This window comes from Aspergillus udagawae, assembly GCF_001078395.1.
Source record: "Aspergillus udagawae IFM 46973 DNA, scaffold_2, whole genome shotgun sequence".
Taxonomy (NCBI): domain Eukaryota; kingdom Fungi; phylum Ascomycota; class Eurotiomycetes; order Eurotiales; family Aspergillaceae; genus Aspergillus; species Aspergillus udagawae.
In genome coordinates, this window is record NW_025091265.1 from 2,448,706 (window position 1) to 2,470,946 (window position 22,241).

General features: G+C 51.4%; 9 protein-coding genes across 9 annotated transcripts; 6 read left to right on the plus strand and 3 right to left on the minus strand.

Annotated features, from left to right (window-relative positions):
- Window positions 1–319: 319 nt before the first annotated feature.
- Aud_003177 (NADP-dependent isocitrate dehydrogenase) lies at window positions 320–2,273 on the plus strand (the record flags this gene model as incomplete). Its single annotated transcript, XM_043288132.1, has 8 exons — window positions 320–382; window positions 674–709; window positions 847–857; window positions 921–954; window positions 1,011–1,149; window positions 1,201–1,237; window positions 1,294–1,790; window positions 1,849–2,273. The coding sequence occupies 8 exons, from the start codon at window positions 320–322 to the stop codon at window positions 2,271–2,273; spliced, it is 1,242 nt and encodes a 413-aa protein (XP_043144067.1).
- Window positions 2,274–3,082: 809 nt separating this feature from the next.
- Aud_003178 (uncharacterized protein) lies at window positions 3,083–4,444 on the plus strand (the record flags this gene model as incomplete). The annotated part of the gene is made up of 6 exons (XM_043288133.1): window positions 3,083–3,223; window positions 3,283–3,319; window positions 3,370–3,437; window positions 3,489–3,868; window positions 3,921–3,994; window positions 4,047–4,444. The coding sequence occupies 6 exons, from the start codon at window positions 3,083–3,085 to the stop codon at window positions 4,442–4,444; spliced, it is 1,098 nt and encodes a 365-aa protein (XP_043144068.1).
- Window positions 4,445–4,622: 178 nt separating this feature from the next.
- pgxC (putative extracellular exo-polygalacturonase) lies at window positions 4,623–5,945 on the minus strand (the record flags this gene model as incomplete). The annotated part of the gene is made up of 1 exon (XM_043288134.1): window positions 4,623–5,945. One exon carries the CDS (start codon window positions 5,943–5,945, stop codon window positions 4,623–4,625), a length of 1,323 nt encoding a protein of 440 aa, XP_043144069.1.
- A 589-nt stretch (window positions 5,946–6,534) lies between these two features.
- On the plus strand, window positions 6,535–7,179 carry Aud_003180 (SRPBCC domain-containing protein; the record flags this gene model as incomplete). Its single annotated transcript, XM_043288135.1, has 1 exon — window positions 6,535–7,179. The coding sequence occupies one exon, from the start codon at window positions 6,535–6,537 to the stop codon at window positions 7,177–7,179; it is 645 nt and encodes a 214-aa protein (XP_043144070.1).
- Window positions 7,180–9,712: 2,533 nt separating this feature from the next.
- Aud_003181 (protein kinase domain-containing protein) lies at window positions 9,713–10,939 on the plus strand (the record flags this gene model as incomplete). The annotated part of the gene is made up of 1 exon (XM_043288136.1): window positions 9,713–10,939. One exon carries the CDS (start codon window positions 9,713–9,715, stop codon window positions 10,937–10,939), a length of 1,227 nt encoding a protein of 408 aa, XP_043144071.1.
- A 943-nt stretch (window positions 10,940–11,882) lies between these two features.
- Aud_003182 (uncharacterized protein) lies at window positions 11,883–13,799 on the minus strand (the record flags this gene model as incomplete). Its single annotated transcript, XM_043288137.1, has 2 exons — window positions 11,883–13,609; window positions 13,673–13,799. The coding sequence occupies 2 exons, from the start codon at window positions 13,797–13,799 to the stop codon at window positions 11,883–11,885; spliced, it is 1,854 nt and encodes a 617-aa protein (XP_043144072.1).
- A 541-nt stretch (window positions 13,800–14,340) lies between these two features.
- Window positions 14,341–16,023, plus strand: Aud_003183 (putative endosome-associated ubiquitin isopeptidase (AmsH); the record flags this gene model as incomplete). The annotated part of the gene is made up of 2 exons (XM_043288138.1): window positions 14,341–14,487; window positions 14,545–16,023. 2 exons carry the CDS (start codon window positions 14,341–14,343, stop codon window positions 16,021–16,023), a joined length of 1,626 nt encoding a protein of 541 aa, XP_043144073.1.
- A 1,479-nt stretch (window positions 16,024–17,502) lies between these two features.
- Window positions 17,503–18,688, plus strand: Aud_003184 (putative oxidative stress response protein Oxr1; the record flags this gene model as incomplete). Its single annotated transcript, XM_043288139.1, has 2 exons — window positions 17,503–18,473; window positions 18,544–18,688. 2 exons carry the CDS (start codon window positions 17,503–17,505, stop codon window positions 18,686–18,688), a joined length of 1,116 nt encoding a protein of 371 aa, XP_043144074.1.
- A 517-nt stretch (window positions 18,689–19,205) lies between these two features.
- Aud_003185 (uncharacterized protein) lies at window positions 19,206–21,821 on the minus strand (the record flags this gene model as incomplete). Its single annotated transcript, XM_043288140.1, has 3 exons — window positions 19,206–20,027; window positions 20,089–21,650; window positions 21,803–21,821. 3 exons carry the CDS (start codon window positions 21,819–21,821, stop codon window positions 19,206–19,208), a joined length of 2,403 nt encoding a protein of 800 aa, XP_043144075.1.
- Window positions 21,822–22,241: the final 420 nt, after the last annotated feature.

Here is a 22,241-nt window from a genome sequence, read left to right on the forward strand (position 1 = left end):
ATCAGCGAGGACAGGCGCGCGAGAGTGTTATATTGCAATTCCCTAATCCCTGATCGATATGAGCTCTCTCCGTTTCAGTTCCGCTTTTGCGCGACGTTCCCTCCACGCCTGCGCCCCTCCTCGATCTGCCCCTCTCTATTCCTCCGCTGTTCGCTTTTCTTCCCTTTCCTCTTCTACTTCTTCTGTCTCCTCGTCTTCTTCTTCCTTGTCTACCTCTGCTGCTGTAGCTCGTCCTCAGCGTACTCTTGCTTCATCCTCGCTCTCTGCTTCTTCCCGCTGGTCCGGAGTAACCTCGTTTCGTTTGACCCAATCGCGCACCATGGCCACCGAAGGTACCAAGATCAAGGTCAAGAACCCAGTCGTTGAACTGGATGGTGATGAGGTAGGTTTTCTCTCGTCGGATTTGAAGTTTGAGTTGGATCTGCAGCTAGATCGCTTGCATCCCCGTTCTTATATAACCTTTGCTGGGTTCACTGTCACAAGCGCGTCCGACGTGCATTTTCGTCATAGTCTGCGAGAACCCGGGGAAAAACGGCGGACTGCGCCTGCTGTGCCTGGACAAAGCTGCCAATCTCCGAGGATTATTGACTCATACTGAACAATGCTCTCTCGATTCGCAAGTCGTTTGTTTGATGGATATGTGGGCTAACGATTGGTGTTTCAATTATTCTAGATGACCCGTATCATCTGGCAGGAGATTAGAGAAAAAGTAAGTTCTTCGTCCTCATCCCCGCCGCTGCCTGCTCTATCTGCATGCGGGCCGTTCCTCTCCGAACCTTTATGATAAATCACCTCCTTTTCCCTTCAAGCTAAGACCTATGTCACTGACTCGTCGTCTCTTTAAAGTTGATCCTTCCGTAAGTCCTCTCGACTGTCTTCGCCGGACTGCCAGTGGGATGTGAACTGAGATTCTGGATTAGTTACCTTGACATTGACCTCAAGTACTACGACTTGGTATGTTCTACTCTCCATGTTCTTAATTGAAGGCCTCAGCGCTAATCTCGTTCCAGGGTATTGAATACCGTGACCAGACCGATGATAAGGTCACCGTCGAGGCTGCTGAGGCCATTAAGAAGTATGGTGTCGGTGTCAAGTGCGCCACCATCACCCCCGATGAGGCCCGTGTTGAGGAGTTCAAGCTGAAGAAGAGTAAGCCCTGCCGCCTCACGTCCTTGAACCATTCTCTAACTAGTTCCTCAGTGTGGCTGTCTCCCAACGGTACCATCAGAAACATTCTGTATGTTGTCCTCAATCTATTGGTTCTCCTTCCGGTCAAATACTAATTCCTTGTAGCGGTGGAACGGTCTTCCGTGAACCAATCGTCATTCCCCGTATTCCTCGTCTCGTCCCGGGCTGGAACAAGCCCATCATCATTGGTCGTCACGCCTTTGGTGACCAGTACCGTGCTACCGACATTGTCGTCCCGGGACCCGGCAAGCTCGAGCTCGTCTACACCCCTGAGAATGGTGAGCCCCAGGCCATCAAGGTCTACGAGTTCAACGGCGGCGGTGTTGCCCAGACCCAGTACAACACGGATGATTCCATTCGTGGCTTCGCCCACTCCAGCTTTAAGATGGCCCTGATGAAGGGACTGCCCCTGTACATGAGCACCAAGAACACCATTTTGAAGAAGTACGATGGCCGCTTCAAGGATATTTTCCAGGAGATCTACGAGTCTACCTACAAGAAGGACTTTGAGGCCAAGGGCATCTGGTACGAGCACCGTCTCATTGACGACATGGTTGCTCAGATGATCAAGAGCGAAGGTGGTTTCGTTATGGCTCTGAAGAGTGAGTCTGTCCTGGTGTCTTTCCATCTTGAATGTCTCTTGCTGATTGATTTGTGAAGACTACGACGGTGATGTTCAGTCCGATGTCGTCGCTCAGGGTTTCGGCTCCCTTGGCCTGATGACCTCCACTCTGACCACCCCTGATGGTAACGCCTTCGAGTCCGAGGCCGCCCACGGCACTGTCACTCGTCACTACCGTGAGCACCAGAAGGGCCGCGAGACCTCCACCAACCCTATTGCCTCGATCTTCGCCTGGACCCGTGGTCTGATTCAGCGTGGCAAGCTCGACGACACCCCCGAGGTCGTCGCCTTCGCCGAAGAGCTCGAGCGCGCATGCATTGACGTCGTCAACGAGGAGGGTATCATGACCAAGGATCTGGCTCTGGCCTGTGGCCGTAAGGAGCGTGAGGCCTGGGTTACCACTAAGGAGTACTTGGCTGCTGTTGAGCGCAGACTCAAGTCTAACCTCAAGGCCAGACTGTAAGCGTTTTAACTCGTTTCGATTTGTTCTATTTGATTTGCATTGATTGTAATTAAATACCACTTTCAGCATGAAGGCTTTTCTGGAATAGCCGCAATATAAAAATTATTTTGGGATAGATTCGGTTGACTCGTTGAACACTACTTGCAGCGGAACAGCTTTTCTTGATGATGTTGGAGCTGCCTGAGGCATGCCGTGTTGTGCTTTAAGGTCGCAGACTCGCTGCCCCACTCAAAAGAGGCAAGCTGCAAGGCCCTTGTCTCTCGACAATCGGCATTATTCTTCACGTATCGAATTGCTCCTCATTACACTTTTGGAAACCAACACCAATTGATTCTATTGACGGTTCTACTTCCGTGACCCACCTAGCTCCCTCGAGAAGTGAGTGGATGATCAGCAAGGGACCCTTATGCCTGATTCGGAAATACTGGGGTCACGCCGGTGATGTGTCGGGGCTGGTATGTAGGGGCTATTCGATGCCGGAATTTGATCCGCCACCCAAAGTAAGTTTCACTATGCCAGTCAAAATCGTGGGTTGTCGAAGTGCCCACCAGGGTGCTATATTTCGATGGACGATCCAGATGCGGGCAGAGTTCGGGACTCACTGTGCGCTGACGCAATAGAGTCACATTCCAATGAGGCTGTCTTAATAAGCACTTGGCCACAACGACATATCTCTATCCAACGCAGTAACATCAGGCAGATAAGTTTGCAAGATGTTCTAAGAGTATGGAGCAGCAGCTACTCGCATCAATTGAAGACTGAGTGCTGTCGAAGATGCCGTCGCCTCTTCACGGCGACTCCCTTCACTCATGGACATGAACCCCCGGATATTGGGAGTTACCACTGCACTTTTAATACTGTCGACCTTGACGGTTGCCCTGCGGTTGTTCACTCGGTTTGTGATTGTTCGAACACCAGGTTGGGACGATGCATTGATTGTTGCGGCAGTGGTAAGCTCATGAAATGGTCGCTTGATTGATATGAGAGCACGACTGGTTGACGAATTAAGGGAACAAACTATGTCTTCTATACATGCCTGATAATTGGTAAGACGCCGGCTTGTGTGAGCCTTTAGCCTCAACTTATCCTCGAGTAGAACTTCGAAACCACTTGGGAAAGGAAGATGATGCAATCGGCGATCATGATGTGCGAACTCAGCTCAAGGTACGTACCCCATACTTGAAGTGGAGCCATGATAGCCAACTCGACCCGCAGGCCCTCTGGGTCTCCATCCCATTCTATAATCTCACCCTCACGCTGGCCAAAATCTCCATGATCCTGCTGTATATGCGTCTTTTCGTGGCCACGAACAAGCGCTTCCGCACCCTTCTCATCGTCTTTCTCGTCTTCATAATCATTGTCGGTCTATGGACCCTCTTGGGCTCCGTTTTAATATGCCTCCCGGTTCGCGGGTTCTGGGACCACTCCGTTCAGGCCACATGTCGCCCCTTCGCGGTCGTATGGTGTCTCAATGCTGCGCTACAAATCGTAACGGATCTAGTGGTCGTCACGACCCCGATGCCCACGCTCGCACGGCTGCGTCTACCAACCAGACAAAAGTTCGCCCTGATATTAGTGTTCGCCCTGGGGTTCTTGTATGTCTCTCCCTTCCCCTTCTATCCTCCAACCATATACTAACGCCACCAGCGTCTGCGCAATGAGCATCATCCGCCTTGTTAAAATCATCCAACTCGTCAGTGGCGACAGCGAAGATTTCTCCGGTAACACTGCATGCCCCGAATCTATACCCAACAAGACTGACAAGATCATAAGAGCGCAACGGCCCAGCAGCAAACTGGTCTTCCATAGAGGCCAACGTCGCCATCATCTGCACCTGCCTACCGCCCCTACAACCGCTCCTCACCCGCATCTGCCCGCGCCTGCTCTCTCCGCGCTCGCGCCCCCGCGACAGCCAACGTCAACGGGAAAAGGAGCTACCCTCTGTCTACTCGTTCCATCTTCATAACCCGTTCGCTGTGACGAGTGGGAATTACTCGGCTAGTGTCACGGGGAATTGCTCGGTCAATGGGGATGAGTTGCAGGATACGGATGGGATCCAGGTTGTTAGGGAGTTGAGGTGGGATTTGGATCATGCGGAGAGAAGATCCGGGAGTACGACCGAGAGGGAAAGTGCGAAAAAGCAAAGACGGGACTCGGGGTTTGCCGGGTGATAGACTGGTTTCAGAGGGGAATGTAATAGATCTTTGGAGGTTTGCGAAGTCTATAGACTTTATGCAAAAGGTATGTTGTTAGTCCGTACTGGATGAGGGGGGTAATTATTTATACTGGAGAATATAAAGAGATGCATGGTACAATTATCTATACTTAGGTACATACATGCTCGACCAGTCAATGAGGAACAAAGGTACCATTCTTACACTCAAACCCGAGTTTGGGGTTCAGCTCCGCCGTAGCCTTCATGCAAATAACACTAGGCGAGTCCATACTCTGCGGGTAAAGCTGGATATTCTCTGTCCTGAAGTTTTTGCAGGAGGCCTCGGTGTTGCACTCGAGCACGATGGCCTCGGTATGTTTCAGGTTCGGCAGACCGGCGTTGAACCAGCACGGATTGGTGACGCAGGACCCATCACCGGGGTGGTAGGTATTGATGGAGCCCGAGAAATCAGACCAGGTGAAGTCCTCCATCATGACGGATGAGGAAGGGTCGATGGTGCCCGCCCGCGAGGCACCCTGATCCCAGTAGCTCTGGGTGACGAAGATGGGGAAGGAGACGTTGTAGACGCGGATGTTCTTCCAGATGACGTTCTTGACGAGGCCCTTGCCGCCGGACCAGGACTTGAAGCGGGCGGCGTAAAGCGCATCGATGACGGTGACGTCCTCGAAGCGGAGGTTGGTGATGTTGGCGAAGTCGGTGGGGTTTTTGCCTAGCGAGCCGATGCTCATCCCGTGCGACTGGTAGCCGATGGTATTGCGGGCGAAGACGATGTTGTGCGAGGGGGAGCCGACGGCGATGGCATCGTCGCCGTTGTACATGATGCTGTCGGTGATGCGGATGTTGGTGCCCTGGACGTCGAAGCCGTCGGTGTTAAAAGGGAAGCCACCCGTCGATTCGGCGTCGATGATGGCGTGGGTGACGGTGATGTCGTCGCCGTGTAGCTTGACGTTCCAGGCGATTGGCTTGCGCGAGCGGAAGTTCTTGATCGATGCCTGGCTCGTCTCGTAGCTCATCAGGTGCGGCCGGTTCGGGAAACTGCTGCTGTTGGCCGGGTTTGCGTCCCACCAGGCCTGACCATACGAGTTGATCCAGCCGTTGTTGATGTCGTCGGGTCCCGTCCAGTCGACGCGGGGCCCCTGAAACGTGAACCAAGTAGTTTGGCCTGATTTGACGATGTTCTGTACGGCGGTAATGTTCTGGGGAAGATGCAGGTTCCCGAGCAGTCGAATCTCGACATTGCTGAGATTGGTTGCTTTGATCGGATGGAAGATGTTGTAGTCAACACCCTCCTGGAAGACAATGACCGAATTCTGGGCGCACTGGGCAAAGGCGCTGGCGACGGCAGGGGAGTCATCTGCGGTTCCCTGGGAGGATGCGTAGCTCGAAGGAACCACACATTTTCTCGAGCGAGCTTGCAATGAGTGACTGGGAGCTCCCAAAGCCAGCGGGGCAAGAGAGGCAAGAATGCCCAGAAGAGCTGGTGTGGTAATCAGCATCATGAATGGGGTAGAAAAGCTGTTGCTGGGACACATACCATGGATGCATAACTCGGTGAATTTAAATAGTTTCTATCTGGATAGCTCCATCGAGCAGAACCTCAAGGAGCTACGAAGCCCTATTGCACGGAGAAACTCGAAAGTTACATGACTTGTATGGACGGAAATTTGAGCTCCACCCGTATAGAGCTGATCAGAGCCAAGATGGATGCTTAGTATGGGGTCATATGGCATCGCATTGGTGGAGGAATTAGGACGGAGACTGGGGGCAATATGGGGTACTCCATAGTTGACAGTAGCTAATTGAATAGCCGAGGTTATCATCATCGCGAGATGAAGATTTCCAATAATAATATCTCCTTTGAGTCTTGATCTGAAGCTGGCAGATTGACGCGGAGGGCCTTGCAGCCTCAGGCTCTGAGCCTTACACCTGACCTACTAAACTCAAGCTTATGTGGAGAAGTGGGCCATCGTGATCTAGATAAACATCGACAACGACGACCTCAGCCGATTCACGCTAGACAGCTCAAATCACCAGACTATTGGTACTCACCTTCAAGGTACTACCTCCACTCGATCACAAATCATCATGACACCTACATCTACATCCGCGTCCGCGTCCCTCAGCTCCAATTCGACCCCCAACATCTCCGCATCCGACGCCGTCCTTCACCTCAGCAGTGCTACACACATCGACGCACCCTCACAAGATGTCTGGAATGCTCTAATCGACACCTCCACCTGGCCAACGTGGAACACCTTTGTCCCGCGAGTTACCATCCGCGAACAACCAAACTCCCCCGATGCCTCCCCCGACTCCCTCTCCCCGATCCTACAAAAAGGAACCAGAATGACCTTCCACGTACACATGAATCCCTCGTCGACCAAACCGCAAAAGGCAAACGATACCCAGCTTGCAGTCATCGAATTTGAGCCGCCGAATCCCAGCGCCAAGAAACCCGGGCGCATTGTGTGGGCCAGCGACCCCAATGCCAAGGGCGGATTTCCTACGTCGCTGCTGACGGCAGAAAGGGTACATGAGATTGTGGAGGTAGAGGTCCCAGGGGAAGATGGGCAGACGAGGCTGGGGACTGATGTGCGCAATTGGGAGGCCCAGGTTGGATATCTGGTGTATATTGTGCGGTGGATGTTTGGGGGTCGATTGAAGGAAAACTTTGAGATTTGGGTACGGGATCTGAAGGGATATGTTGAGGGGAAGTCGTCAGGAGTTTGATTATGTGTGCTGAAGAATTGAATGCGAAGCAACTGCGAAGTGACCGCAAATGGTGATCGACAGGTTGTAGCCGGGGTTTCCGGAATCTGCACTGGTTTGACGGGGTTCTCAGACGGCTGACATGCAGGACTTGATCAAGAGACTGTGGAATGTTGAATATGTGCATCAGCTGTTCCAGATTTACCATTTGCTTGGGTATCTTGATGCTGTTCGCCTAAACGATGATGCAGTGGAACTACGGCACAAGGAAACAGTCATATTTCCTGCGGATGTTCGCGTAACAGAAATCGATTTCAGGGAAGCCGGTGTGATGATTCCTTGATTTCCTGATGCTCGTATTTTTATGATAGTACTGACACATATACCCTCCTCTAGAGCTATATTTAACAATCCTGAGCGGCTAGATATCTATATCTACATTGCTATTGCAGACTCTTACTCCGCGTCAACCATGAGGACTGCATGAGTCAATTTCAACAAATCACGGGTCTATGTCATAGTTTGGGGCTTGAGAGACAGATAAATATATCTCCGCGGTTATTAAGTACTAGACTGAACCTAGTGAGGCCGGAGTAATTCCGAAGCGGAAACCTCTTAGTTACAGACTAAAACCAAAAGATATCGGCGATGACGTTGCATTCAGTTGAAACCTGATTCGAAGGCAATTGGAGGCTTTGGAGTCAGTTGAGGATTAGTGCATAGTTAATGGGTGTTCTTAATTCTCTCTCGAGCAAGGATCAGCCCCTGACTTGCGTAAAATGTGGAGAAGATATCCCTCAATCTCACTATGCGAAAGTCTCGATAGTCAGTAAATTTCCGTGGCTTGAGTCTGAGCCTCTCACACGTGGGGGTGGAGATTGGCTACGAACTTGTCGCGAAGATAGATCAAAGTTATGGAGAGGCAAGGGTCTCATGGCCTGAGAAACAACGACTGAATTAAGATTGGGGGTATGACTAATGATTCTTGATAGAGAATTATTGTTATCATCAGGTCGGATGCTTTATCGTGACCTACCTTATCTCTGCCCTGAGGCCGTTCTCTCTCTGTATGCTTACCTAAATATTGCTCTTCTCTGACGCGGAAATGACAGCCGTTTGGGCGCTTCCGGTTAATTTGGTCGGCGTCCGAGCGGAGACGAACCAATACCCACTGGAATACCCTATTGGGTCAACCGGGTTAACGGGGGACTCAACCAAACCTGTTTGCGTTTAGTGGCCGTGCTTGGGAACTGCAGAAGGGCCGAGACTAGGTAAGGCAGGCAAGACCCTGTTCGCGGTATATTATTACTTACCGTACCGTTACGACTCCAGGGAAATCATTGGTTAAGGTAATCTCAAAGAATGCAAAGGGCAGATTAATCGCTCATGGACTTGTTCAAGCATGAGTGTAGTTTGCCTCGCACTTGATATAGATAGGCAGGGATGAGAGTATTCTCAACTTGAAGATCATGGGGTGAATAATATGATGTCTTATAACTACCAGTGTAAGAGGATTAATCGTCTTTTATTTCAGTTTGCTGACAGGATCCATGTTACTGTAACCCTTTGTGATAGCCGTCGCAGTGCTACCTTGCCTCAAGCAATAAAAACCACCTAAGAATTAACTACCTACTCTGTGTACTATGGCTGGCTCCAAGTGTAACAGTAGTAAAATAATAATGATGGTCGGTCATCGTATTCCGTTGAATCCTTCTCAATCCTTTTAGATTGTGATAGACTAATAGTAATTCCTTGGTTTCATCCATCGTCGTCCATCTCAGGTTTAACATTATTGTCAATTAAGCTCCTCGTCGATCCCCGAACTTTTTCCCACTTTTTTGTGACTCGACTTTCCCTGGTCGAGACCGTTTGCTTTTTTTCTCTTTTCGTTTTTCTCTTTTCACTCGCCCTCATCTCATCCTTCTTTCCTTTCTTCCCTCGATCTTATTCCTCTTGCAGCGTCTTCCATCATGTTTTCGGTCTTTCGTCGCTTTCGTCTGTCTCTGACTCTGTTTTCTTCCGCTCCTACTTTCCTCTGACCACCCGTCTCCGTCTTGGGCCTGGGTCCAACCACGAGGCTCCTCTTGTCACCCACGTCTCACGCATCGCCACTCACATCATCTTTAAATACTCGTTCCCCAAACTTGTGCCTCTATAGATCCATAGATCGTGTCCGATACGTCTTGTCGCTTAATCCAGAGTATGCGCCTTGGTTGCTCGCCTGTCGTGCCTATCACCTACTCGCTTATTGCGTCAGACATCTATATAATTCCAGTCGCATATAGCGTCGTTCACATGAAGTAATCCAACGCATTTTCCACCATTATCACCAATCGCCTCCGCAATATCAACTACTTATATCAGCATCTATTTTCACATTGCGAGCTATATACACGACATATTTGCAAATAAGATCAGTGACGACGCTTCATCGCATTTCTTGCCCCTTCAAGTGGCCTTTCCTCATAGCCGACTGACCAGATATTGTACTGTCCAACTACTGCTGCGCAATCAAGGCGAACCTACCGCAGGCGCATTGATATCACTATCCATCATGGCGGCACCCAATATGCCGATTCGTCTTTCGGTCCACACTGGCACCCAAGACGGCAAGCACCCCCAGCTTCCAAAAGGGTCACAGCCAACCCCTCCAATTACCCCAACTATCGGTCATGACAGCAGTTCACCTGGAGCCGATACCCCCAGTCGCTCAGTATCTCCTGTGTCCTTTTCAGGAGGACACCTGCATGACATTTTACCATCTGACCTTCAGACTGTAACCGCGCCACGCAAGTTCTCCGACGATTTGGAGTTTCAGTATGACTCCAAGGGCCGCAAGTTCGAGTTTGGCCGTGGCGTTTGGAGTGTTGTTTACATGGCATCCTCCCGCGCATCTTCCACCCCAGCTGCACTGAGCCCTCCAGGCTCGCCCGCATCTGGAAGCCGCGTGGTGGCCGTCAAAATGCCTGGGCGACGCGATGCACCTCCAGTGCTTGACACCGAGGCCCTAGCACTGACCCGTCTGAGCATGGTTCCTGGTTGCGAGAACCATATCGTGCCATTCCACGGCTACATTGCGGATTCCCATGCCATCGTCATGGGCGCCGTGCCGCTTGCACTCTCAACCTACATTGAAGAAAAGGCCAGTGCAGCCAAGAAGCATATATCCACCTCCACGATGTTTGATCCCGTTCAAGGCATGGCCGAATGGCACGGTCTCGCGAAGAAGCTTGTCGCGGGACTCGCTTGGCTCCATAAAGGCGCTCAAATGGTTCATGGTGATATCAAACCTTACAACTTTCTGTTGCGCCCCCGCCCTATTGCCAACGACTCGGATTCCGACGAATTCCCCTTTGAGCCCCTCTTCGCAGACTTTTCCTCTGCGCACCCCATCGGCGACTGCGACTCCGCAACCAAGGGCACGGCGCTGACAGCCCTGACGCCCCCATTCACCGCCCCCGAACTCCTGTCCATCTCGGCGCTCAAGTCCCCCGACGTCGTCCCGACTCCAGCGTCAGACGTCTTCTCGCTCGCGGTGACTCTCCTCGCAGCCGCGACGGGAGACTTGTTACTCTACCCAGGCACGAACAGCATGCAGCGTCTTGCCATGGCCCGTGAAGGACACCAAGTTATCGACTTTGCTCGTTCGGGCCAGAGTGGCGCTCGCATTCCGAGAAAGGGCATTGTCGAGCGGATTATCAAGCCTGCCATTGCTAAGGATCCGCCCCAGCGCATCGATCCTGCCGACTGGCTGGGGCTGGTGGTAAACACCATGACTTGATCTTTCAGACTTACCTCCTTCATTCTCCAATTTCCTAGAACTCCAATCCTGAATGATCTGACGCTTCTGCCTCTCGTCTCTACTTGCCTTGTCTTGGCTATGGCCTTCGCCCTTGTCTTTATACTTTTCTTTCTCTTTCTCTTCTTCTCTTTTTCTCTTCTTCTCTTTTTCTCTTCTTCTCATGTCTTAAACAAAACCTTATAAAGGATACCCGATTAGATTTTCATAGATTCTGGACCATTTTGACGTTGATGCGATATACTTTTCTTTTCTTGTCATGGCTGCTATGTCGATACGTTGGGTTCTGGGTTTACAGTGTACGATCATGTTATCCGCTTGCTATGTGTGATAATCATCCTTGCCACGAGGGGTACTCGTGTTGTATCCAATAGGCCAGTCCAAAAATGCCATGTTGTATTACTATCCCTAAAAGTCTGGGAGTATATTCCATGTATACGTCCATTCCTCGTCTCCAGGCCAACCCGCCTTTTCCTTAGGGTACGACGGCCATGGGCAATGCCACGGGTAGATGTGAGGTGCCTCTGCTACTCTTTTATATGGGACTTTTGATCCAGTACAACTCAGCAACAAAAGGTATCGCTTTGGAGTTACGAGGATCCCGGGTAAAAACCAGGCTCCGAAAGTCCTTGCTCTCAGGAGATAATTTCTAGTTCTTAGGGTAAAGATAAGCTCCAATAGCTAGCAGATACTATCGGATCGCTGGGGTACCTCTTCGTTGCTATTTTGTGTCGAAGCTCAGATCACTATATTCATGGAAGGGTCCTCATATGGCTGTGGTTATCTGGTGGCCATGGCCCTAGAGGCATAGGGTGATTTGGTCTGTAGGTGACCAGTTGATGACGATGATGTATCTATTGACGATGGTAATGGTACAAGTCGATTATCGTAATAGTACAAGGTGAGTATGGTACAAAAGACAATGCTATCTAAGCTTCTTAGGTTCGACGCTATATTCGCCAGCTCGGAACGAGGTCAACGTCCCCCCAAGCAAACGATTCAACTGCACCATGTTGACCTCCGTATTGTTATCTTTCTGATACTCCAGGATAATCTCCCACAGGGTGATAGGGGAAAGACAGCGGATCCGCACGTCGGTCAGGTCATAGTCAAGGTTCTCCTGGAAATTAGACACAGGGTCTAGTGGTTTGCCGGGGTCTTCTCCCGGCCGACCGTGGACGGTTTTGGGAAGATCGTCAAAGTTGGGCTTGGGCGTTCTGGTCGCATGCGTTGCTAGGCTAGGGATGGCGCGAACGAGGTCGTTGATGGGCCGGCTAGGGAAGAGAGAATTGAGGAGCTCGGAGACGGGCATTGCGCCGCGGCTGCCGAAAATGAGAGAGACGGCCTCGTAAATGCGGTACAGGTTGGCTCTGGAGGCTTCGTCGACCTGGTGGATAAGGCGCGTGATGGGGGAATCGGCGTCAGCCTCGAAGTAGATCATGGTCATGTCAGTATCTCTCGGGTAGAGTTCCTCGGGCTCGATGTGGAGGGGCTCAAACGGGCGCCGGTCCCAGAAGAGGACAGCCTCATCGAAGGTGCCGGTGGAGAGCGCGCTGCGGGCGTCGTCGATCATGTTCGGGACGTGGTGGAGGACCTCGAAGTGGACCTCGGAGCTTAGCTTGGTGATCTCGGCCCTGAGGGAAGCGATCTGGTCCAGAATCGGCTGGAGAGCTTGCAAGTTGGCGGTGGGATCCGCAGCCTTACGCGACAGGGACCGGTTGAGCTCATCTATCTTGATCTGTTTGTGTGCCAGCTCTTTACGAAGATATGAGTTCCGATTGTCATATCTCAATTGGATGAGTGCCCTTTGTTTCTTTTTCTTCAAAGCGGTATCACCGGGAGATTCCTCCGCAGTCTTAATGGTTTTCAAGATCCTGTCGTGCATATCGGTTTTGATGCGAGGGACATAGGGATAAGGAGACTGCCCCGGCTCAGGAGCCTCTGGAGCCAAGGGGATCGGCGGGACCTGTCGTCCTGCAGGAACTACAATATTGTTTTGCGCGCTTCTTTCAGCGACCCGTGCCGCGTTGGCAGCTGCTAGGTCCCATCCCTTGGCCATAGTCCAGGTGCTTTGATCCTGGGTTGATGCGACTTCAAAGGCGTGTAATGCGACATTTTCCGTTACCAAAGCCGGACGGCTACGGTGGGACACTGATCGTGGAAGGATCGTCTGCGCCTCGAACAAAGGAAGTGTAGCAATAACACGGACACTTCCATATGTATGGAGACCGGACTGCCGCATACAGGCCTCCATGAGGGCCGACCATGACCGCGCCGGTGTGTAGTGATCTAGTTTGGAAGCGTTCGGAGGTACATTGGCCAAAACCAGTAACGCGTCGTTTTTAGCCAACACGCCCGAAGCATCGCAGTTGGAGAATCCCTGTTCTGGTAAATGTTCGGCGAGAAAGCCGTGCCAATCTTCATCGAGATCGTGTATATCTTGAGAAACTAAACTGTAGCAGGGTTTGCTTTCGGCAAGAGCCTTGAGCATCGGTCCGAAGACTTTGATATTGGGTTCCACAAGCACATGGCGTCGAGGGCGCAGAAAATCGTTTACCTTGGACGACCATAATCCAGCACCGGGCCTGAGATCAAGGACATCCACTGGAGCTTTTCGAAGGAGATACGGCCCGAGGCGTTGAAGGATGTCATCTGCGACAAGGCGTATCAGCATCGCTCACGGAAGTCGTTTTATTCTCATTCCACATCACTGACCACATAAGCTCTCGCTGACAATCTCCGGTTTTTGTAGCCTCTTTCTCTTCAATGGGTTGGGTATCTGCTTCTGCAGAAGTCCTGTCATCGGAAATCGAGCGAGTGGCGCCCATCGGTTCGGTTTCATCTTGCTGATGCGCGCTCAGTGCGACTGAATGAGATTTAGTCAGTCAGATATATCACAGTAAAAACAGTCAAACCCGCACAGCAGCTCCATGCTGATTTGTGGGTAGTCTTCCAGTTTGAATAAAATTATCTAAAGTATGCAAAAAAGATGTCGGAGAAGTGATAGCGGAGGAGGGGAGCTTTGAACTTGAAGCTCTGCCGGCGGGATCAGAAGTAGTCAAGTTTCCCATAACATCAAGTCCCACCCTTCATCTGAACACCTTCATGCGTATCGCCTATCCTTCCATCTCTGACTTTGATCCTCTACTTTTCCAGTGTTGTGACGACAAACCCCGTCTCTACCGTCTGAGATTCCGTGCTACCAAGGTCTGGCTGCCTAAATGAGGCCTCCCCCACCATAACATCAGCTGGTCGTTGCGCCAGAACTGAATCACAGCACTTTTGACCTGATCGTTCTCGTTTCTGAAATTACCTGGACTGGGACCATCAGATAACAAATTTCCGGAAGTCTGGCCAATAACGTCTACTTGTCCAAGCACATCATGGCTTCGCATCCACCCACACCCGGCATGGGAGCGTCACCACCTCAGAGCGTGGAGAAGATCACACGGATTGCGCAAGACTACGAGTACAACCCCCTTATACCGCTACGAAACTGGCTGAGGACCGCATCCACACTCCTCAGAGAGGTAGGATACCCAGCAACCTTCTCCGCTTTCAACACTAACTTTTGTGCTCCATCCTAGGCTCGAATATACGAACGGGAAGGCCATGACGAGCAAACATACCTACTGTTATTTCGACACGCACAACTCGTACTCGTGAACCTAGCAAATCACCCAGATGCTAAAGATGAAAAGTACAGAAAGGCTCTCATGGAGGCCGAGAAGGAGGTCCGGATTAATCTCGGGAAATTAGAGGCGCTGAAACCCCGGATCAACAAACGATTTGAGCGTTATGCCCAATTGATGCGCGAACGTCAATCTCGGACTTCGCATCAGGAGACAACCTCGCCGAACCAGGCGCAACCATACGACCCCGCGTTGGCGGGAGTAGTCGAGCCTTTGGAGGCAGGGAAGAACAGAGATTTGGCAGTGCAGCTTGCACGAACGGAGATTAGCCGGAGGGCGACCGTCAGGAAAGCCTTGCGCCAGGCTGGTGTGTCACTAGACGAGGAGCAAAGTCGGCGTACGGCGGGTGTCTGGAACAATTGGGAAGATGCTATAGATAAAAGTGGACGCGGCATGGACAATGACCTGAGCCGCCGGATTCAAGATGTGAGACTCAACATCGACCAGCAAACTCACACGAACTCTCGTGCGCTGCAAATGAAACCTGCACAGCCGTCCACTAGCACGTACAAGTATCCCTCCGTCCCTCGAACAAAACCGCTGGAGCCTTTGCCATCTGCGTCGACAAACGTGTCCCGAGATGGAAACAACTTGCGCTCGGAAGCTCCATTGCCACCGCCAAAGGAGCGATTCGAATCAAGCCATCCGACATTTACTGACGGAGCGTCCCCACCACCACTGCCCGACAAGGTCTCGTCGACCCCAGCTCCGGCTGTTCCAGAGAAAGGACAGCCATTGGCAGATGGCGGAAACTTACGTCCAGACTTGAACCCCTCCAGCTTCACATTCAAGCCGTCGGCATATCTAGAAAACGGGACACCGTTGCGCACCATGTGGTTGCCTCCCGATCTACGAACACATTTTCTGGCCGTAGCGGCTCCCAACACGCGTCGCAACCTAGAGACATGCGGCATCTTGTGCGGAACTTTGATTTCGAACGCACTGTTTGTCTCCAGGCTGCTTATTCCAGAACAAACGGCTACGTCAGACACATGTGAAACCGTAAACGAGTCTGCAATCTTCGACTACTGCGATTCCGAGGATTTGATGGTGCTAGGCTGGATCCATACGCACCCCACACAGACTTGTTTTATGAGTTCCAGGGACCTCCACACGCATTGTGGATACCAAGTGATGCTGCCTGAGAGCATTGCGATCGTTTGCGCGCCGAGCAAATCCCCTGATTGGGGTGCGTTCCGACTCACTGATCCCCCGGGGCTTAAGACGGTCCTGAACTGTACGCAGAGTGGGTTATTCCATCCCCATGCGGAGACTAATATTTACACCGATGCGCTGCGACCCGGTCACGTCTTTGAAGCCAAAGGGTTGGAATTCGAGACCGTGGATCTTCGCCCAAAGGAATCCCGGGTTTGATGTTTGATGTTGCGATGTACTATGCATGATATGGCTTGCTATTATGATACCATCTCCAGTGATTTGCATTTGCCCTCCGCTTTAGAATCATTGCTATGTCTAGCATACATTGCATTTTTACGACAAGAAGATGTTACTGCTTTGCTCGTACCACGACATCCCTTATAGACTGGCAGTCAATTAATTTATCAATTGTACGACAGGTTGAGATTACCTACTCTACCATCTCATTACAGGTCCCAATCACCACCATGAGCTTTGGTCAAGTAGGTATGCATGCTCTCCATTCCTTTATACAATATCGTACATTACACATACATCTTTCATCCAACCTGGCCGGTGGCTTCGACTCATCCACTCATTCCCGCAAAATCCTGCTTCGAGACCAAGACCGAGACGGGGCGCGGGAGCGCGATCGAGAGCGACGCCGCGCACCAGAACCTGCGCTATACTGACGCCTTCGCTCGGGAGTGGGCCGTCGCCGAAGTCGCGAGCCCCTACGGTTCCCCGGAACAGTAGTCGTTTGCTGTGTGGCTCGTCTGTCTGCCGGACCAGCGGTCATATTGATATTTCTTGTTCTTGGCCCGATGGATCGTTCAAAGGTATGTTGCTGAGCGCACGAGCGATAGTTGATAATTCCTTGCAATAAAGGTCTCAATTTGCTATGGATGAATGCTTGCTGTGCGCTTTGATGCTGAGAACTGCGCATCAATATATAGCGGCTGCAGCTGGGGCGAAAGTCACTATGGCGTCGTTTGCCTCATTTCGGAGGTACAGTCCGCCTGGCCTCTTAGCATTTTATATGTGTCTGAACCATGGCTTCCTTGATGCCTCCGAGAATATGGAAATGGGAAGAAGAGACCAGAGGGAAGCGGGTGGTGGCTATCTAGATCGGTCACAGCTGTGAGATAACCTATCAAATCCAGTCAGTTCGTTCGTATTGAACGTCTGCTTCTTACAGCATTCAAAAATGAACATGAACACGTTCAATCGCATTGCTATATATTGTTTTGATTTGTCAACTGGCTTTCTACCGAGGATGGCCGTAAGCTTGGTGATCATGCCACCACTTGCCATCCACAGAAAGTAGTGTCGGCATCAGCATTGCTTGTTTGCCATTTCTCGTTTGTCCTCAACAAATAGTAGAAAGCATCTGAATTAAATCCAGCAATGTCTGAGGAAGATAGCAGCATACCTTAAATGCGCATCATTCCTTGAGGCGGATGGAAGCGATAGGAATTGGGATCAACAGCTGCGTCGTCGTCTCCCCACATTACCATTATTAAAGCCATCATCATCATAATCATCATCATCTCCACTTGAGCTGTTTCACTTTTGCCTGTATCTTTTTTGTCTCCTCTCTTGCATACTTCTCCATAGCTTTCTCCATCTCAATTGAACAGAGTCCTTAATGCTCTCCTCCATTCGTCTATTCCTTTAGATACCCTGACCTGCTGAATCTCTTCTATCGCCGTCCGCATGTCGCCCCTCTCGAAGGGAGATTCGCCCTCATCGACTGCCACCCCACCCTTGTCCTCATCTAGCTCGGCATCAGGATCTCGCACTCCGAAAGCAAGCACTCCCTTCAATCAATCGGCCGCATCCTACTTCTCATACCCTGTCACACACGTCGTCTCAGGACTCTACCGCCGCTTAACAGATCCCAACATCGCCAAAGCATCACGCAAGGACAGCAACGGCCCCAAGGGGAACATGAACGCCAGCAACAAACACAGCCCGTCCACAACTTCCCCAGATATCTTCGTCCCTATCCGCACCGCATCACCCTTCCAACCACCACCCCTCACGCCACTAACCCTCACCCCCGGCCCTGGTATCCCCCAACAACAACTCCTCACCCGCGCCCTGGCCGAAGAAATCCGCCTGCTGGTCCCAGCCCGCCTCCAGCTCGTCGACACCTGGCGCCTAGCCTACAGCCTCGACCGTGACGGCGCGTCCCTCACAACCCTCTACGAGCACTGCCGCGAGTTCTCGCACCGCAGCCCGCGGGCGGGCTACGTACTCATCGTCCGCGACTCCTCCCCCGCCGGTGCCGTCTTCGGCGCCTACATGACCGATCCCCCACACCCAGGCTCGCACTACTTTGGCACGGGCGAGTGTTTCCTCTGGCGCGCGAGCGTCCTGCCCTCGCCGACGAACCTGCTGAATATCCACGGCCCCCAGTCCGAGGAAATGCTAGAGCGCGCGGGCCTGCCGTTGCCCCCCAGTGCGGATACAACGCATGCGGGCCGCTCGACAACACTACGTGGTGACTCAAGAGGTCACGGCGATGGCCGTCTCGCGGCGCCGCAGGCCAATGGCGGGACTGGGGCTGGGGCGGCGAGTGGTGCCAGCACGCCTGAGAGGATCCGTTTCAAGGCCTTCCCCTATAGCGGCGTGAATGATTACATGATGTTCTGCGAGACTGGCTTCCTTAGCTTAGGTGGCGGGTGAGTTCCTTTCCTCCAACGTACCTGGTGCGTCACTGGTAGACGAAAGTCGGCAGCTAATGTGCAACAGAGACGGCCATTACGGGCTATGGGTAGACTCGAGCTTGGAAAAAGGCGTCAGTGCTTCGTGTCAAACGTTCGGGAACGAGCCTTTGTCCGACGAAGGGGTCAAGTTTGACGTCCTCGGTGTGGAGGTGTGGTATGTCGGGGCGTGAGTTCACGGGTCCCAGGTCTCTCTTACGCTTTTCTTCCGTATAATACCCTGCTGCGATGCGTGCTGGTTCTCCATCGTGCCATAGTCCTGATTGCATTACTTCGATCTTGGCATCTTAATTGAAGAAGTGAAAGGGGGAGAAGATGAAACCTAGTAAGATAGCTGAGCGTGAAATCCACGCTCTAATGTGGCTGTAGCAATTCCATAGATCACAGTCATATTCTTCCTAGCTACATAAGCTAACTATTGTAAAGATAGGTCATGCTAACATCTGATGTCAAAGCATGAACCGGCCACTAACCTTCCTTCGCGTACTCCATTGCGGTACCATCATTACAGCGATTGACAATTATTATTTTAAATTGAGAAACAGGCAATATGGGTGAATTAAATCTGGATGAAAGACAGAATTGTAAAGACGAAAAGACAACAGCAGGGGGTATGCGGTCAATAACACATCAAAGAAATCATAAAATGATACACAAGAGAAAGTTCATCAACCTGGCGATCCCAAGTATCTAATAGGGAGAATTGACAATATCATCTCTTCCCAATCGGCTGCCCCATCGAGTGCTACGACGGCTTGGCGTCACAGGAGGCCCTGCAATGCTTTCCCGAGTGGGTTTCTGGAAAGTCCTCTTCGCGACCATGTTGACTTCATTCGGAAGGGCAACAATGACGTTCTTGTCCGAGCCAAATCGGAAGTTATCCGCCTTGACATCTTCTGCATATCGCTTGATGGTGTAGGGGTCTTTCCGGCCGGCAACCACCTTCTTCAAGCTCCAAGTGACAATGAAAGGGCCAGTGGCAGTGACAATAGATGTCTCCTGAGAGTCAACACCGGTGTTGAAACGCGCTGGAGTGAAAGAGATGGGTTTCTTAGTCTCATGCTGGAACTGGGCGACGTGCGCAGGAGTAAGACCTAAACGGCGAGGCTGTGGTTTCGAGTCTTTGGCGAAGGAGCGCTCGAACCCAAGCTTGCCTTCGTTCTTGCCTTCTTTCTGGAGCGAGTCGATGAGCAACAGGTAGGTTCGGCAGGTAGCCAAGACCCAGCGGCCATCGGCAGACACATCCAGTCCGATGATGGGCTCTCCCAAAGCAGGTATATGCGTCTTGGCATTGATACCCAAGCGGTCAAACATGCGGATATCGCCCTTATTGGAGGCCACAGCAATGTATCCCTTCTCAGTGGTGGCCACCGCAGAGAAGTCGTTCTTGCTCGCGTACTGTTTCAGGTCCGCATCTACCAGTTTGGCTCCTGCCAATCGAGGATCAATGCGGTAGAGTGCATTCTGTGAGACACCAATGAATGGCTGAGCGGAGGTCATCTGGGCGAATTTCTGCAAGACGTCAGTTAGATCAACGGCGTCAAACGAATAGGCGTAGAGAAGGTAAACTTACATTTTCGGGTGCGAATGTGGTCACCGGGATATCGTCATGCACCTTCCATTCATCAACGACCTTGCCGTACTCGAGATCCATACGGTACAGCGAGTGCGGGTCATCGCCATTCTGGAGGATCATATTGCGATCCTCAGCATGCAACATGACCTTCTTCGGGCTGAAAAGCTTTCCCTTAGGCGTCTCCACCTTAGAAATATTGGTCGAAAACTCCAGGTTGTTATCTGCTGTATGCCTGAAAACCCCGATCTTAGATCCACGGACAACGAATGATCGATCGTGCTTGTAGCCGACTGCCAGTTGAGAATTGACATTGCCATCATCATCACGCGTGATGACATCCTCCTGCTCTTCGTCTGAATCGTAGTGCTCGCTGCGTTGGCCTTCGTCCTGCTCTTCCTCCTCTTCATCCTCGGCCTCGGCCTCCTCCTGCTCTTCGGTCTCGGCATCCTCCATTGTAAGATCCTGAAAAGCATCCAGCACGTACTCGCGATCATTCTCCTTGACCTTGGTCCATTTCATTTCGTTCAGCTGTTCCCAAAGGGCCTGCATTAGGCCCTCTTGAAACCTCTGTTCTGTGACCTGATCCTTGAACCGGAGTAGCCATGAGTAAGCGGATCCGTCTTCACCGTAATGATTGAATATGAATGACAGGTATTCAAAATTGAAGACTGGGTTTATGTCCGCAACGACCGCTTGACCAAGCCATTCCTTATCCTCGCCACTGATCTGCAACCAATAATGCCAGGTGCCCACTTCAGAAACAGTGGCAACCACATTGGGATCCTGAAGAATGAAAGTCCCGCTGGTGAAGTCGAAAAGGTGCAATTCCGCCTTTTCCTTTGCGAGAATCTCCTTAGCCTCTGGCTGCGCCGCAGAGGGCGGGGCTACTGTACGTTCCTCCCCTTCCCCAACTGGCTTTATGAGGCCCTTCGACCTCGAATACTCAACATCACGTGCCATGGCAGCGGCGGACTCTCCTGCGGACGCTACCGAGTGTGCGCGCGATTTAACTGGCGAGGAAATTGGACTGGCGGCAGGGATTGACTTCTCTTCCTTGAAGGAGAATTCCTGAAGCTCTTGCTCCGTTGCTCGCTGGGCGCTCTTCCTGTATTTCCTCTCGTACTGACACTGCCACGCTGCTAACTCAAAGGTGGAGACTTTGTCCGCCGACACAGATGCGTCGCAGACAAACTCGAAAAGATCACCGACGTCGCCACTCAAATCGTTCCAAGCTAGTATTTTCGAACCCCCTTCGCGGGCTTCAACACGGAAGTGCAAGCCTTGGTCAAGCAAGAATACCTTCTCGTCCTTGTCTAGATTGTCGCTGGCGCCTTGTTCATCCTCGTCATCGGCAAGCTCCTCCTCACCTTCCTCGTAGGCGCGCTGAATGACGAGTTGATACTGAAACTCCTGACCGGTGCGTCGAATAGTAGCTACGGCGTCTTTGAAAATGAGCTCCGAGTAACCCTTTGGAGAAAGAGGGCGGACCAAATACAGCTGGCCTTGAGGGATCTCGATAATGGATTCTTTGGAAGTGTCTCCAAATAGGAACTTGCTCACTGTGATGTCACCAACATTAGTTAGCTGAATGTCATGATGCACAAGAAATTATCCCAAAATGGATATGAGGTAAAGTAAGGAGGGGTAGATGGCGGGGTAGAGTGAACGACTTGGTAAATGTTGGAACAAAGACAGAAGTGAGAGAACCCACCGTTACGGAGCATGAACATAGCTGTAGAGTTCAGAAGGCTGCTACCTTAATAAGGAGCAGCTGATTATTCCTTACTAGTACGTAGTGCTAAGAGGCACGCAGTCGGCAAGGAAGGTAATGTCAGGGGGGCAAAAACAAAAGGAAAGAACAGATTCTGCGGAAAATAAAAAGAGTGCTCTAATAGATGAGATCCAACATCACCAGAAATAATGATGAAATTCAGCAGCGGATCTCTTTTCCTGAGAACTAATCCTGTTGAATGTCTGGCTCTTGTGATGCTCGTTCTTGCAAAAGGAAAATCACCACATGTTTTCTTTCTGTTGATCTGCCGTCATCGATCGGCTCCTGTGGCAACCAGTGTGGCGAGAGATTGTGGCTGTGCCTCTCAAGTGGCAGATGAGACTAGCCGTATATGGATTATGGTAGGCATAACTATTGG